Source organism: Cydia splendana, chromosome 1, assembly GCF_910591565.1.
Source record: "Cydia splendana chromosome 1, ilCydSple1.2, whole genome shotgun sequence".
NCBI lineage: Eukaryota > Metazoa > Arthropoda > Insecta > Lepidoptera > Tortricidae > Cydia > Cydia splendana.
The window spans coordinates 11,142,678-11,157,384 of NC_085960.1; the positions used below are offsets into that span (position 1 = coordinate 11,142,678).

Here is a 14,707-nt window from a genome sequence, read left to right on the forward strand (position 1 = left end):
ATGTCTACAAAGCATTAGACAGCTCACAGATTTAAAAAAAAAAGCCTTACGTTCTTGAACGCACCTTTATACCAAACGTCAAGTAGTAGGGTAATGACTTAAGGGTTAAATTTACGCAATATTTTTAATTTATAAAAATTACATTCGTTTCAAGACGAAAAGTCGGAAAGCTTGGAAAAATCCAGAAGTTGATAATTTTTTGTATGTGATTTTGAACGGTGTTTTCGGGGTTTGTAATTATTTTATATTTAAAAACTTTATCATAGATATATCACAAATAGTGTACCTTTCTAATGGTAGTAAAAAAAATCCTATATATATCTATTACTGAAAATTACATATTTACATAAATATGATTTAGCCAATTCAACTTCTAACACTGATTTCGCAGTGAAAATCGAAGTTATATTTTTTTTACTATTTTTCCTAGAATCGGCAAACAATTATGTGATACATATATTAATTTCGGGCAAAAAGAAAAAGTCATGCATTTAAGGGTTAAAGCCGTTGCTGTTAATACGATAAGCTACAAAAAATAAAACTAAGTGAATCTGATCGAAGGTCATTGGGGCATGGGATAGGGATCCCATGCCCCAATGACCTTATCTTGGCAAGGCTCAAAATATCTTAAATATAAACATTTTTTTAGTTTTTCGGCACCTATTGAGCATACTAGACTATTAAAAAATAAGGGAAAAAATCCAGGATTTTCCAGTTTCGGAAAATCATATGTATTATATTTGATACAATGCCAATCCCTCGACAAAATAGTTACCTACTTTTTAGAAGAAAAATGTGGATTTTAATAAAAATAAAACATGTAATGCAATGAAATTATCATTTATTGCTAATTAAACGCAATCTAAAGCATCAGATGACTATTACACCTGTAAAAATAAATTATATCTACGAATACCTGATCACATGGGCGGAAAATTTGATCCCGTAAAGTTTCAAAAAAGTCGTCAGCAAAAAGTTGAGTAAAATATGAAAAGTAAACAAATAATTAAAAGTCAAAAAAACTATATTTTTTTAAACTTTGGGGGCATTTTTTACACATATTTTGCCGTGCTACGGGCTACGGCGTAGCAATAATGTTACAGCGTACGAATATACAGTTAAATAACATTTAGTACTTTAAAAAAATCAAAGTTCAATAACTAGAATAATACGACAACTAATATTAAATACTTGAAACATGTTTGGTAACCCCATAAATATATATAAAAAAAAACAAACTATTTTGACGACAATTTGGCAATGTATTAAATGTAACACAGTCCTTTCGATTATGTACATTTCCGAGTTCTTGGCAATGTATCAAATATAATACATAACAGTTTCATGTAAGGTTCTGTGTATTAAATGTTTTTAAATTCGAACGCATTGTATATATTTATGCACTAACAGATAGTAAATGCATCAAAATGTAGATTATGGAAAAATATATACTAATCTAAGAAATAAATGCAAAAGTTCCAATGCGAACCGAAATCTGTTGTTTCCGTGGCCCGTGGCGCCATGTTGATTATTACTAATTAATTTACAATGACAATTGTGTCCATTATTTTTTTCTATCACGGGTGTTACAATGCCAATATAAGGGTTAAGAAGACAGACACAATGACATTGGACAGGTGGAATACCACCCTTAGCTTAGATCTTTCCTAACGACGAAGATAGGCATTTACAAATTTAGATGGGATACTAGACGGTTACAAATGAAAAATTGTTATTTGTTTTACTAGGGGGCAAAGTTGTTGTTTAATCGCTCGTGCGATATATTATATTGATACCCGAGCAAGCGAAAGATCCCAAAATTGAACCACGAGCGTAGCGACTGGTTCGAAAAATGGAATCTTGAGCGTTGCGAGGATTTCAAAGCAAGAGGGTTAAACAAAATTTGCCCCCGAGTGAAACACAAAATTTTTCACCACACCAACCTGAAGCAAATATTAATGTAAAATATCAAACAAAATCAAATCCAAATGGATGTTATTAAATATTTATCATCCAAAATCATCATTTAAAAGTCAAATCTACCAGCAAACATAAGAAAACAACTCAAAATTTGCATTTGATTACTTTGCCTCACATGTGAATAAAATGCAACTTTGCTATCAGTATTTGAAGTGCAAAGTGAGCCTTTCCGAGCTGGTGTGGTGAAAAAGTTTTTCCATACGTTTAACAGACAGTGAATGTGTTAGGTATATTATATTATATAAAGAAAGATTACATTGTCACATTCAGAAAATAAAAGGTTATTGTATTGTATACTGTTGTATACCTACTTCCTTTTTTACGCCACTACTCGGGAGTGAGGCAATAGGGACTTGGGGAGCGTGCATGAACGATAGGGGCCAGCACAGGCGCCGTCTGATTTTTGGCGCGAGGCGTAAATTTGATGTTTATGCTTACGATGTAGCCCACCTATGTAGAACCATCATGCACAAGAAAACTTACGAGAACGGTAAATGGCAGCACTTCCGAATATTCGGCATGACATCGATCGAACATGCACAACGTTTGCTAATATATATTTTTTTACTCGTCGACTGTAATTCTTGAATTACGATTTCTTATACCAAACTGCATTGGTTATTTTTAATGTATGGGCTATTGGGCTTCCAACCCAACTCAAGTATAATATTCATTTCGATACAGTTTAGTCAACTATTAAATGAAATTGACCAATCACAGCTCGCCGCGATCAAGAGGACGAAACAAAACCATAGCTCAAATTAATTATTTATTTTAGGTTGTATAGTAGAAACAATTGCTTCATAAGTCAGAAACGCGCATGTGACACCCTTAATATAGCAACATCCATAGACTACGAAAACCACTTAGTGTTGCTTGTTAGTCTCCATAGGCTACGGTGGCCAAAATCGAGAAAACTACTGTCAAAGTTGAATTTAGTAAGAAACTATTATACCAGGGCCTCATGAGTTACGAGAAGGTGTCGTTGACCAGCCCGCCAGTCCGCGGCGGCCGGGGTGCGTACCAGTATGAAGGTATCGCGGCTGCTCGCGTATCTGGATTTGGTTTGATTTTGTTTGATATTTGCTTCGGGTTGGTGTGGTGAAAATTTTTGTGTTTCACTCGGGGGCAAATTTTGTTTAACCCTCGTGCTTTGAAACCCTCGCAACGCTCAAGATTCCATTTTTCGAACCACTCGCTACGCTCGTGGTTCAATTTTGGAATCTTTCGCTTGCTCTGGTATCAATATTAGCACGAGCGGTTAAACAACAACTTTGCCCACTTGTAAAACAAATAACTATTTAAGAATTTAACTAACAATTGATGAATGAAATAAGCAATTTTAATCTTGTATTTTATTTTATTTTCATGCATATACTGCTAAATAACTTAAAAAACCCATTTAATAACGTACAAACGTTTAACTGTGGCCGTATAAGATTCTGCCTAATTTAGCTCATTTACGCAAGAGTAAGATTAAAAAAAAATTTTTTTGGTTCCCGCCTTATGTTATCGAGTAAATACAACTCAACAAAAGAAATCAAGAATAATTTATTTTAATAATTTACTTACATCATTCTCGATGAAAAAAATTTAATACGAAATTAGTAAAATTGAACAATTACCAATTGTTCCAAGCGGGGAATTAAAGACACAATTTTTCCATTTTGTTTCCACCCAGTTGCTTGTGGGACGGGGACGCAGAGGAGTACACCACTTTTCTGCACTAGACCAGAAACGTATCACTTTCTGCGCACTTTTTAGAACAACAACGACCCACTTTCAGAGCATGAGATATGAAAAGTATTATTTTTGTTGACTCGTAGAAAAAGTATTGTATACAATAGTGATATAATCAAGCTTTTCAATCTCGTACCTAACTTAGGCAACTCAGCAAGCTTCGTTGCCTAAACACGGTACTAGACTGAAAAGCTCTCTATTATATCACGATTGTATAAAATACTATTTTGTTTAATAGATTAACTAAGTCAGTTTTTAATTAGGCCAGTTGCAGTGGCCGGAAAAAGCACAACGGGAGTTGTGGAAATATCTTCCATGTTTTACATTATTAACTAGAGTACCATAAATGTCCAAATAGCGAAAAAGATGTGTTATGTGTGACTCTAGTTAATTATGGAAGATATATTGCGATTACTTGAAATTATCCCGCAGTCGAAATGGCCCCGCTGCAACTCAATCAAAAAATCAACTCGACTGTCAATCAAATCAGTCCCGTGATAAAAAAAATGTAATCAACAAATATAATCAAAAAGGGTATTCGTGTTTAACAACTTTCCAAGAATACATATTAAATATACCTATATACCTACCTAGTTTTAGGTTATTTTTAATATTTTTATTGTGTAATTTTTCTTTATAGCTAGGTGCAACAGATATTCGGTATAATATTCGTGGCATCTCTAATTACTAAACTTAAAATAAGTTTTTGTCAAAAATTTCATTTTTGGTACAAGCTTTTATCGCTGACTGTACTTTTCTTACGACAGACAACTAATACTCATCGAGACAATTCTAAAAACCCCTAACACAATTAGGTTGCGTTGTTTCATCACAGAGTTCCTATGGCCACCTGTCTCCATCATCAGATCAGTTCGACAGTACCATATTATCATACATCGGATTCTAGGATCGGATCCGATGTATGCATATTATTGTATTGTCATCAGAACTACATACAGCTGCCAATTTTCATGACGCTACGATCCTTGGAAGATGTTTAAATTAGTTACCTTAGATTCCATTACACTTAGTTACATAGGGGAAGATAGGGGAAGGGGGGCAAGACAGGGTAGTTAAGGTTTGATGCCCAATTAAACTGACCGTATTGTATTTTAAGGACTCGTTTTATTTTAACAATCATCTTTGGTAATCAGTCTTTATTATTAAAGTTTTTTTAAGAATCTAATTATCATATTGAAATTTCAAAAAATTAAAAACTAGAAAAAGTCCTTTCTCCCCATCTTGCCCCATGCATGGGACGAGATGGGGCACGCGTATGGGTAAGATGGGGTACCGCTTTGGGGGCATGATGGGGTACATAGCTAAACCACTTATTGCTTGACTTTATTTTATTTTATCTGACGGAGGCACGGGCGACGGCGGTGGGCATAGTACCTCAATGTATTACTTCACAGCTAAATTAGTATGCTACCAGTGCATGAAATAAGCATTCGAACTCGTTAACCATACTAGCGCCTACTATATCTCAGTACTAAATGATAAAAAGAACCAATTACTATACCGATGCTAACTGATTTGTTGTAAAATATAAGATCACATCCTTTCAAAACAACACATCCTTTCTTTATTTCACAAAAGTAAGCTTCTAATGAAACAAAAGAAATCAAAATAACACTTGGAATAAAACACTTAGCTAAATGGATAAAGAACGTTGAATTCTATAAGCTTTCAGAATAATCCTTCAGGTATTATTCTGAAAGCTTATAGAATTCAACGTTCTTTATCCATTTAGCTAAGTGTTTTATTCCAAGTGTTATTTTGATTTCTTATGTTTCATTAGAAGCCTTCAGGAACGTGGCGAGTTAGGCACGAGGTTGGCTAACGAGTACGTCCGATCTCTAGCGCGGTCCGATCAAGAAGCCCACCAGCGGCGGAGCCTCGCTGCTCCAGTGCTCCCGCCTCAACGTCAAGTTGGTCAACCTGCTTGACCAGTCTACCAACATAACGACAAAAATGCCAACTCGTGTCTACGTTCACCCAAGAGAAACCTCTTGACGTTCCAAAGCCTTCTACCTGTCATCTTAGTTCAACAACACGCCAATAGATGGCGTTACTCTCTACGCAACATTATGAATTTTGTTACAACCCAGTAATACGTAGCCAAACATTGCTAATCGACTTTATACAGGCGTCTTTAACTATGAACTGTAACGCTGCAATACGTCCTTCTGGAGTCACGCCCCGACATATCTATCGATGGATTTCTATGTGAACTTTCACGAACTACCTTTACTTTTCGTTCCAATGGTATCTGTGGATCTGAAAATGTTTTGGCTGCTATTTTATAGCCCATTTTTAGGATTCCGTACCCAAAGGGTAAAACGGGACCCTATTACTAAGACTTCGCTGTCCGTCCGTCCGTCCGTCCGACCGTCCGTCCGTCTGTCACCAGGCTGTATCTCACGAACCGTGATAGCTAGACAGTTGAAATTTTCACAGATGATGTATTTCTGTTGCCGCTATAACAACAAATACTAAAAACAGAATAAAATAAAGATTTAAATGGGGCTCCCATACAACAAACGTGATTTTTGACCAAAGTTAAGCAACGTCGGGAGTGGTCAGTATTTGGATGGGTGACTGTTTTTTTTTTTGCTTTTTTTTTTGCATTATGGTACGGAACCCTTCGTGCGCGAGTCCGACTCGCACTTGCCCGGTTTTTCTTCCACCACATTTTTCATGCTCTCATCGGACCAATCACCTTAGTAGTTTTTTTTTTAAATAGTTTCTCACCATGCTAGAAAAAGATAAAGCATTTTTATTCGTCTGATATGAGTTATTCAAAACGGTATGCTCAGTGCCTACGGCATACCTACTCCATCTTGCCCCTACCTATGGTACCCCGTCATACCCCACAGGTCATTTTGAATAAAACTGTATAAAAGCATTGTGCAATACACAGAAAAACAAGTTCTTACCTGTTAGCGAAGGTATTATCAAATGTGGATAACTTTAAGTCTTGTCTAAAATGAGGTTACTAAAGTACACGTACACGCTCTACATTATATGAAGAAATCACTAGATATTTGCAAAAAACTGTTTTTTCCGAAAATAAAATAAATCGCGTGGTATAGTTGTTTATGCACTTCGCCTATTAATGGACAACATATAGGCGCGACGTCATGTGGTAACACGCACCTGATAGGTTAATTTTTTCGTGATTTAAGCCGCTTGCCCCGTCTTGCCCGCCACCCCGTCTTGCCCCCCTTCCCCTACAGGTCGACCTAATAAAAGCTTGTTAAAAAAGTACCTTCCCAGAATTCGACGCGAGAGTAATACAAGGCATTTGGAGACGTCCTCTAGAAGAGAGCGTGTGTTTATTTTTTACCATGGTAAATGAAATAAAATACCGTTTTAATCTTTTGTAAACAATTGTTTATTAACATTTTATTTCTCATTGTATCACTGCACATATACACATTCATCGCAAACACTCGCTGGCAAATTTATCACCGTAGTAGCAATATAATGACTTTTATTCTGATAGGATCTATTTATGGAATTAATTAATGTCCTAATGCAGGGACTGCTTTCATTTTTCTTTCAGAATTGCGCCATGTGAATATACTCAAAGGTAAGACAGGAATAAAGAAGGAATTGTCCACCTGGGACTAAACATTAAGATGGTATTACTAAGTTCACATGCAAAATAAACAGCCTAAGAAAATAGCGAAACTAACAAGACATCAAAAAGATAAAGCTACTTAAATAAGAAATGGAATGATTTAATATTTTTATCTTTCAGTATACTCACAAACTTTATTTTATAAATATATTCCCGATAAAAACTAAGTCCAAAATATAAATCAAGAAGCAAATTTATCTTCAGTCAATTGTAAATGTGTTCAAAAATAATTATTAAATAAGACGTTTAATAAAATTTAAGCAAATCCACAATAATCGTAAATAGTAATAAATAATAATTAAAAAATACTGTAATTTTATTGGTCTGAAACATTATTATTAAAATATCATCAAAAAGAAAAATGAAAGTGACATTTTACCATGATCAATTTTAAGTACAAAAATTATGATACTATTTTAGTACAATTGTTCGGGCAATATGTTCTATTTTCACATAATTTAAACTTACATTTTGTCATCTTACAAAATTAAATACAAGAACATTATTATTGATCATCAGTCTATTCATAGTTTGATATAAATTTTACAATTTTGTCGATCTAACCTTTTAAATCTACATTCGAGTCGAAAAGGCAACATAAGAGGTAACATCTACTTACCAAATAATATCTACATCTGCTCGAGAAATGGTACTTAATTGAGTGTGATTAGATTTCATAAAATACATAATTACTTATAGTGGGGTCGGCGCGCAGCAGCCCGCGATGGCGCGCAGCAGCGCGCCGAGCCAATAAATAGCCGGACCCAGCGTCCTATGTTGCCTGATCACCACCATATTGTCACAGTACTCTTACAAAAGTAATGGAGAATATACTTAACTTACTAAAACTTAATAGTTTTTATACACAATGACTTAGGTTTCGACATTTTGTTCTTATAAGTACTCAAGTTATTTTAGCCTAGGACTAATTACGTGCGTGATGTTTGTTAGTTGGCATCGGTTGTGTCCGGGGGCGATCGCGCGGCCTCCGGCGAGGCGGCACGGACGTCCCCGGGCACAGGCTCGTGCTACTTACTGTGCTTCAGCTAGGAAGCGAAACAACGTGAAAAAAATCTATGTCGATTTTAAAGAAAACCGGAACAAGATTTTTCAAATCGGAAATAAGTATCAATCATCATAATTATAGGAACATATGACAATAATTAGTCAATCACAAAATAATATATGTATAAAACTGATTAACGCGTGATTCGCGTTCTTTTTTTTTATAAATTAGTCTAAAATCTTATTTTACGCACGTTTTGGCTTCTATACTGGTGCGAGTCTAGAGAGGGACAGTTTAGAAATGGTGAGAAGCTCGGAGAAGCGATACGGAGAGCATAATTTGGCAGCAACGTGAAAAGTTCACAGCCTACCTTAGTGGTCTTTGAACACGTGCGCGTTAACGTCAAAAGCGTTAATAGTTAATGTGATAGTGTTATGAATAAATAGGGTTAATTTAGGAATCAGTATCGTTTCTGGAGCGGCGCGGTCGCGCAGTGGACCGACACTGCCCGAGCGCGCTTCGCACCGGTTACCTACAGAGATCGCAGACGGTGGACCACGCCACCCGGCCTCTCGCCGCGCGCGGTCCTCGCCCAAGCCGCGCTCGGCGCAGCCTTGCCGGCCCCAGAGCCGCCTCCACCCTCACCGTCGACAGGCAAGTCTGCACCGTACAATCTTTCACTTACATACTTATCTACTAGTCAAAAGATCTGAAAGCGCGTTTCGGGCGACACGCGACGATATGAGGCGGAAAAACGATCCGCTCGCCGTTACTATTTACAGGGGCTCACGGATCGCACAAATAAATACATCGGAACTTAATCTAGCCGTTTATACAGATGTCACTTTACACTTTACGCTATATATACACGCGGCGCACAGCCAAGTTCGCGTTAGCGTCCAATAAATAAGTTAATGTCTGCACTACACTTGCGTCGCGAACGTCGGCGGTAGGCAATGGTCGTCCAGGACGTACACCCCTCCGCCTTCTAGCGCCCGCTTCACTAGCGACGTATCACTGCAACAAAGAAAGAAACGTTATACCATACTGTAAACTACATAAAACCATTTAGGTAAATGCAATATTATTACATTGTGGTAGTTTGAAAATCTATTTACTTAGTACCTGCGTCTTTCCACTACTCTCGTACTACATCATTTTACTTTATTTATTGCCTTTATTGTTATTTGGGTCGAGTTCTAATATTTATTTTAGTTATAATTTGACAGTAACTACTTAGGTGTTTTAGCAAAAAAAATACCAAAATAGAAGATTTTAATTAAGGCCTCAGGCTCCGGATAACGCCATACTGTATATCGTCACGTTCTATCAAAGAGGATTAAATCACTACGTTTTACTATCGTCATCATAAAGAAATATTGGACATTCTTACATAAATTGACTAAGCCCCACAGTAAACGCAAGAAGGCTCGTGTGTGCCAACTTATTGTTAGACAACGGTAATATATAACATATAAATACTTAAATACATAGAAAACACCCAAGACTCAGGAATAAATATACGTGCTCATCACACAAATAAATGCCCTTACCGGGATTCGAACCCAGGACCATCGGCTTCATAGGCAGGGTCACTACCCACTAGGCAAGACCGGCCGTCGAATCATCGACCAAAGCAGGGTAGGGTACTGACCTATTAGCGCAATACGCGGAGTCCTGCGACAGCCGCGAGAGGCGCGGGTCTAGCGCGGCCAGCAGCCGCGCCGCGCTCTCCGTGTTGAGCGTCTTGCGCTTGCACTCCTCCGCCGCCGCGTTGTGCGCGTTCTGGCACTCGGGCGCCGGCACGTCGCACTTGCCCCACGTGTTGCGGATCACGCGCCCGCCGCCGCCCGCGTTCGCGGCGTTCTGCGCGCGCGCCTCCGCGTCCGCCGCGTGCTGCGCGCGCTTGCGTCTCCTTCGTATGCACGCCACGGCCACCGCCGCCGCCAGCGCCGCCGCCGGCACTGCCGCCGATAGCGCCGCGATCAGAGCCACGTGCCGCCCCGATAGCGTGTCTTGTTCTGGAGTTTCTCCGCCGACTCGAGGCATGTTTACGCCCGCCACTAAATCTGCCAGGGAGACGGTGCAGGCGCGACCGCTCCAGCCGGGCGCGCACGAGCAGAGGAATCCGTCTACGCGGTCGCGGCAGGTGCCCCCGTTCCGGCACGGTGATGACTCGCACTCGTCTACGTCTACACTGCAGTCTTTTCCGGCGAAGCCGGGCCGGCACCGGCATTCGTAATCATTGTCTAGTACTAGGCATTCCCCGCCATTCGCGCAAGGCTTGGCTAAGCATAGGTCGACACGAGTTTCACATCGTGGGCCTAAAAATCCGGGGGCGCATTGGCAGCGTTGTCCGTCTATTAAGTCCACACAGGTGCCGCCGTGCTCGCAGGTGACGCCCGCACAGTCGTCGATGTCGATCTCGCAACGGTTACCGCGGAAGCCGGCGCGGCAGGAGCAGCGAAAGCCGTCACCGGCGCGCGTGCAGGTGGCCCCGTTGCGGCATGGCGCCGCAGCGCAAGGGTCGGCCTCTAGGTCGCAGTCGGCGCCGGCGTAGCCGGGCGGGCACAGGCAGGTGTAGCCAGTGACGCGGGGCTCGCAGGTGCCGCCGTGTCGGCACGGTCGGTCGGCGCAGGTTAGTCGGCGAGTTTCGCAGCGGGCGCCCTCATAACCCGCCGGGCAAGCGCAGGCCAATTCGCCGCCCTCATCTGGCACGCAGGCCCCGCCGTTGAGGCACGGCCGCACGGCGCACGAGTGCAGAGACTTCTCGCAATCGGGGCCGGTGTACTCGGGCGGGCAAGCGCAGGTGTAGCTGCCCTGGCCGGTGTTGTGGCACGTGCCGCCGTTGCGGCACGGTCGGTGATTGGTGCAGTAGTTGAGGTCCTGGTTGCAGAACAGGCCGCCCCAGCCCTCCTCGCAGTCGCAGCCCCAGGGCTTGGAGCAGGTGCCGTGCACGCAGCCCGGGTGCCGCTCGCACTGGTCGCACAGCTCGCCCACCCAGCCCGAGTGGCAACTGGAAACGAACAAAAACGTTCATTAACTCGAATGGGACGTGATAACAAGCGACTAAAAAGTTGTCTTTCGGAACAATGAGGAGAATGAATGATTTAAACGCGGAGGGAGGTTGTAGCGCTTAGCACAAAGGTGTGAAGTGGATACTCACATGCACTCGTCGGGCTTGAGGCAGTGGCCGTGGTCCGTGTCGCAGCCGGGCAGGCAGCGCGCTGCAACAAAAGAACGAGTTCGTTAGCGCCTCACAAAGACAAAACGGGCACAAAGGGATGCTGCTTAATGGATTTCTTTAAAGTCATTCGTGTAACAACGGATGTCATGCGTTGAAGGGAAGCGAGTGATTACACGAATATCAGTTGGATAGCTGCATCTCGCGAGCCGCGGGAATCCGTAAGGACGCGAGCAGCAAAGTGAGAGGTTCGTTAGCGTCCTGGACGGGGCACCCGGGGCGAGGTCGCTCCGCAGACCATTCATCTTCGACACGTTACCATACTATCCATAAGTTTTATCACCTTTTAAAATAAAAAATGCAAATAGCATAATAGTAATAAGTAATAATTATAAAATAAAGAATTTAATATTGTATAGTATATATAAAATTTAATTTCCTAGAAGTGAACTGAAACTATAGGGGATGCATCAAAATCAGTTAAGGAGAGATACTTAATATAGATGAATATTTAACTCGGACATGATGTATTAAAGGCGTAATATGTGCGCATCGTTAACTGTGTGATTTACGTTCCATGCAACGAACGAACCTTACCCTGTTCTAGCGTTACCAAAAGAGAAACCGAAGAGGTGCGCGCGATTCCAACGAGGTGCATTACCGTGCAAAAACGCGTGCCGTCTACGAGTGCAAAAGGCGGGCCGGCAGTGTATGTAGCCGGTGGAAAAAATGTGTTTTGAAATAAGAAGTGCGGCGCGGAGTCGTACCGGTCGGGTGCGCATGGGCAAGTTATCGGAGCGAATACAAAGGGGGCAGATAGCGCGGGGAGACTTACTAACCGTCGCTCGACCGTTACTATTCCCCTCACTAGAAAAATACTAGACGCCATTTTGCTCATAACTATCATTCAGAATGCAAATGTGAAGCTTATTCACTTTCTAAATTAAATAAGGAAGCAATCGTTGGATCCGGCAGCTAAACCTCTAGAGGATTTAAGGCTCAGACGAGTTGGAGCTAAATAAAAGAGATTATCTCCCGGCGCTTCCCTAGACTGTAAATAGGTTCGCTAAGCCCAACGCCGCCGCCTTGCAATCCGCTTACGGTTCACTCCGCGAAATTGGGGGCTAAAGCCGCAGACATTCTATTTCCATTGTTTTTAAATGCCGTAAAGAAAATTAAAAACAATTCGCTTTCCGACCGTTTCACACTTTCGCGAGTGAATTAAAAGTGGCCGTTACGAATTCGTTCTTAGATTAAACTACCTTTTACTTAAATTGAAATTCTTAATAAAAATTTACGACTCGAATGCATAGGTGGCGGCCGGCGCAACAAAGGGAGATCAAAGCGAGTCAAGTGCGAGCCCGCTGCTCTGCTCCACTCCAGAGCACTCCCACTCTTATCTTGACCCCTTGAGGTAAAACGGGAGTCGTAAAAATTACACTCCTAAAACTAATATTAGGGCACGAGTGGGCGTAAGGCGCCGCGGGGTGTTTTTACCGTCCTGCAGGGCTATTAATTATTATCAATGGGCATGAGCAGTATCGATTCGTAATGAAAGGCTTTCGTGCACCGCAGCGATCGGCCAAGGTCTCAGGCTTCTCGGCCTTCGGCGAGGCCAGGTAGCAGGCGACAAAAAGCGACCTTCCCGCGGCCCCACATGGCTGCAAATATTTAACTGCTCCACATCTGTCTATGGAACGGATATTAGGGACGCGTGGGATTCGCGACTTCACCTCCCCCTACACAGGAGGTTGTATTCGTGAGAACCTTACTCTCGTTTACAATTAGGCGAAATTAAGCGGCCGTAAAGGTTCTTGGCGGCTGGACTATCATTAGCGGGAGAGCGGAGATAATGCGCTCGGGACATGCAAATAAGTTTTCGGGATCGTTAAGCTTTCCCAGAAGGCAGATCCGTACTTACCGTTCTGCAGGCAGATGTGAGCACCGAGCAAGTTTCGTGACACGGTCAAGAACAGAGCTTATTTCGTTCGGTGTTCAGTTCTCGTTTTAAAAGTGTTTTTGACCCGGTTCGTCGCGGCTGTGTGTGTGCGCGCGTATAGCGTTGTTTTCATTTCATTATGGCCGCTTCTCTCGCTTTTACATTTTCGTAATCGTCGATACAAACCGAACTGATAGGGTTGGCGAGACTTTTATTGGCGTATATTTGAACGTATGGTCGTTTTATATTCGCGAATGGCCGCCGCTTTCACACGTTGAACTTAACAAGAACGCAATTGAATAAAATTCGATTAATTTTAATATTGAGCGAAATCTGTGTTAGGTGGTTGCGCCGGAACCAGGATCGCACGATCAGAGTGGTCTGTGCGCAGCCCTGGTGTGCGAGCAAGAGGACGACGCGCGGGCGTCTCGCTCTCGTTTTTTGCGGCGCCGGAGTGTGGGAACGCAGCGGCAGGTGGGGCTGCTGAGATTGCGACGCGACATCCGCTCCCCACAATGCATCTCAGCACCGCTTTGTTTTACCGAGATCGAGACACGGTGTTTAACATACGCCAGGACCTCGCATTTGAAACGTTTAGATTTGCGAATTATTTCAGCTTATTATTGATAGTCCGACATTGATGGATGGCGTGTTTTGCTTTGTTTGGGAATGGGCACCGATGATTGACAAACAGACCACACCAGAGAACGCCGGTCGCACGCTTCGTATTTTCCAACTTGTGTGAATGACGATGCAACTGACGACAGATGAGTCGTTTTTGTCGTTCCGACGCTCCGCTTTAATAAAATTACCAACACTAACCTTATTTCTAAACACTCTAAACTGCGATTATTTAATATTTTTTGTAGCGGAACAGTTTCAATTTGGAAATACCAAACCAGATTCTAAAATTTTTAATTGCTTTAAACAATCAGTAATAAAAATTTATGAACCGAATAGTTGTATGAAAACATTATACTCGTGGCAAATATAAAATAAAAAAGTTGTTAATTTATTATAAGTCATTTACTTGGAGGTCGAGCATTGGCCACAGGAAGTGGATATAACCTTATAAATTATATTCATAGACTAACTCTATTATCTCGGGAATACTTAAAGAACACGATTTAAGGTGGATAATTTTATAGCAATTTTTATTTGCACACGGCACCACTGAAGAAGAGAATATGCGCAAAGAAAACTGGGAAATTT

At 41.5% G+C, this 14,707-nt stretch overlaps 1 protein-coding gene across 1 annotated transcript in view; it reads right to left on the bottom strand.

The window, feature by feature from the left end:
* Positions 1 to 7,093: 7,093 nt before the first annotated feature.
* The window catches only part of LOC134794977 (neurogenic locus protein delta), a 34,789-nt gene continuing 27,175 nt past the window's right edge, over positions 7,094 to 14,707 (bottom strand). The window contains exons 5-7 of the mRNA XM_063766847.1: positions 11,539 to 11,599; positions 10,027 to 11,388; positions 7,094 to 9,389 (exon numbers count right to left, since the gene is read on the bottom strand). Of these exons, the coding sequence (XP_063622917.1) occupies positions 9,296 to 9,389; positions 10,027 to 11,388; positions 11,539 to 11,599 (1,517 nt within the window). The 3' untranslated portion in view covers positions 7,094 to 9,295. The remainder of the gene's footprint in view (positions 9,390 to 10,026; positions 11,389 to 11,538; positions 11,600 to 14,707) is intronic.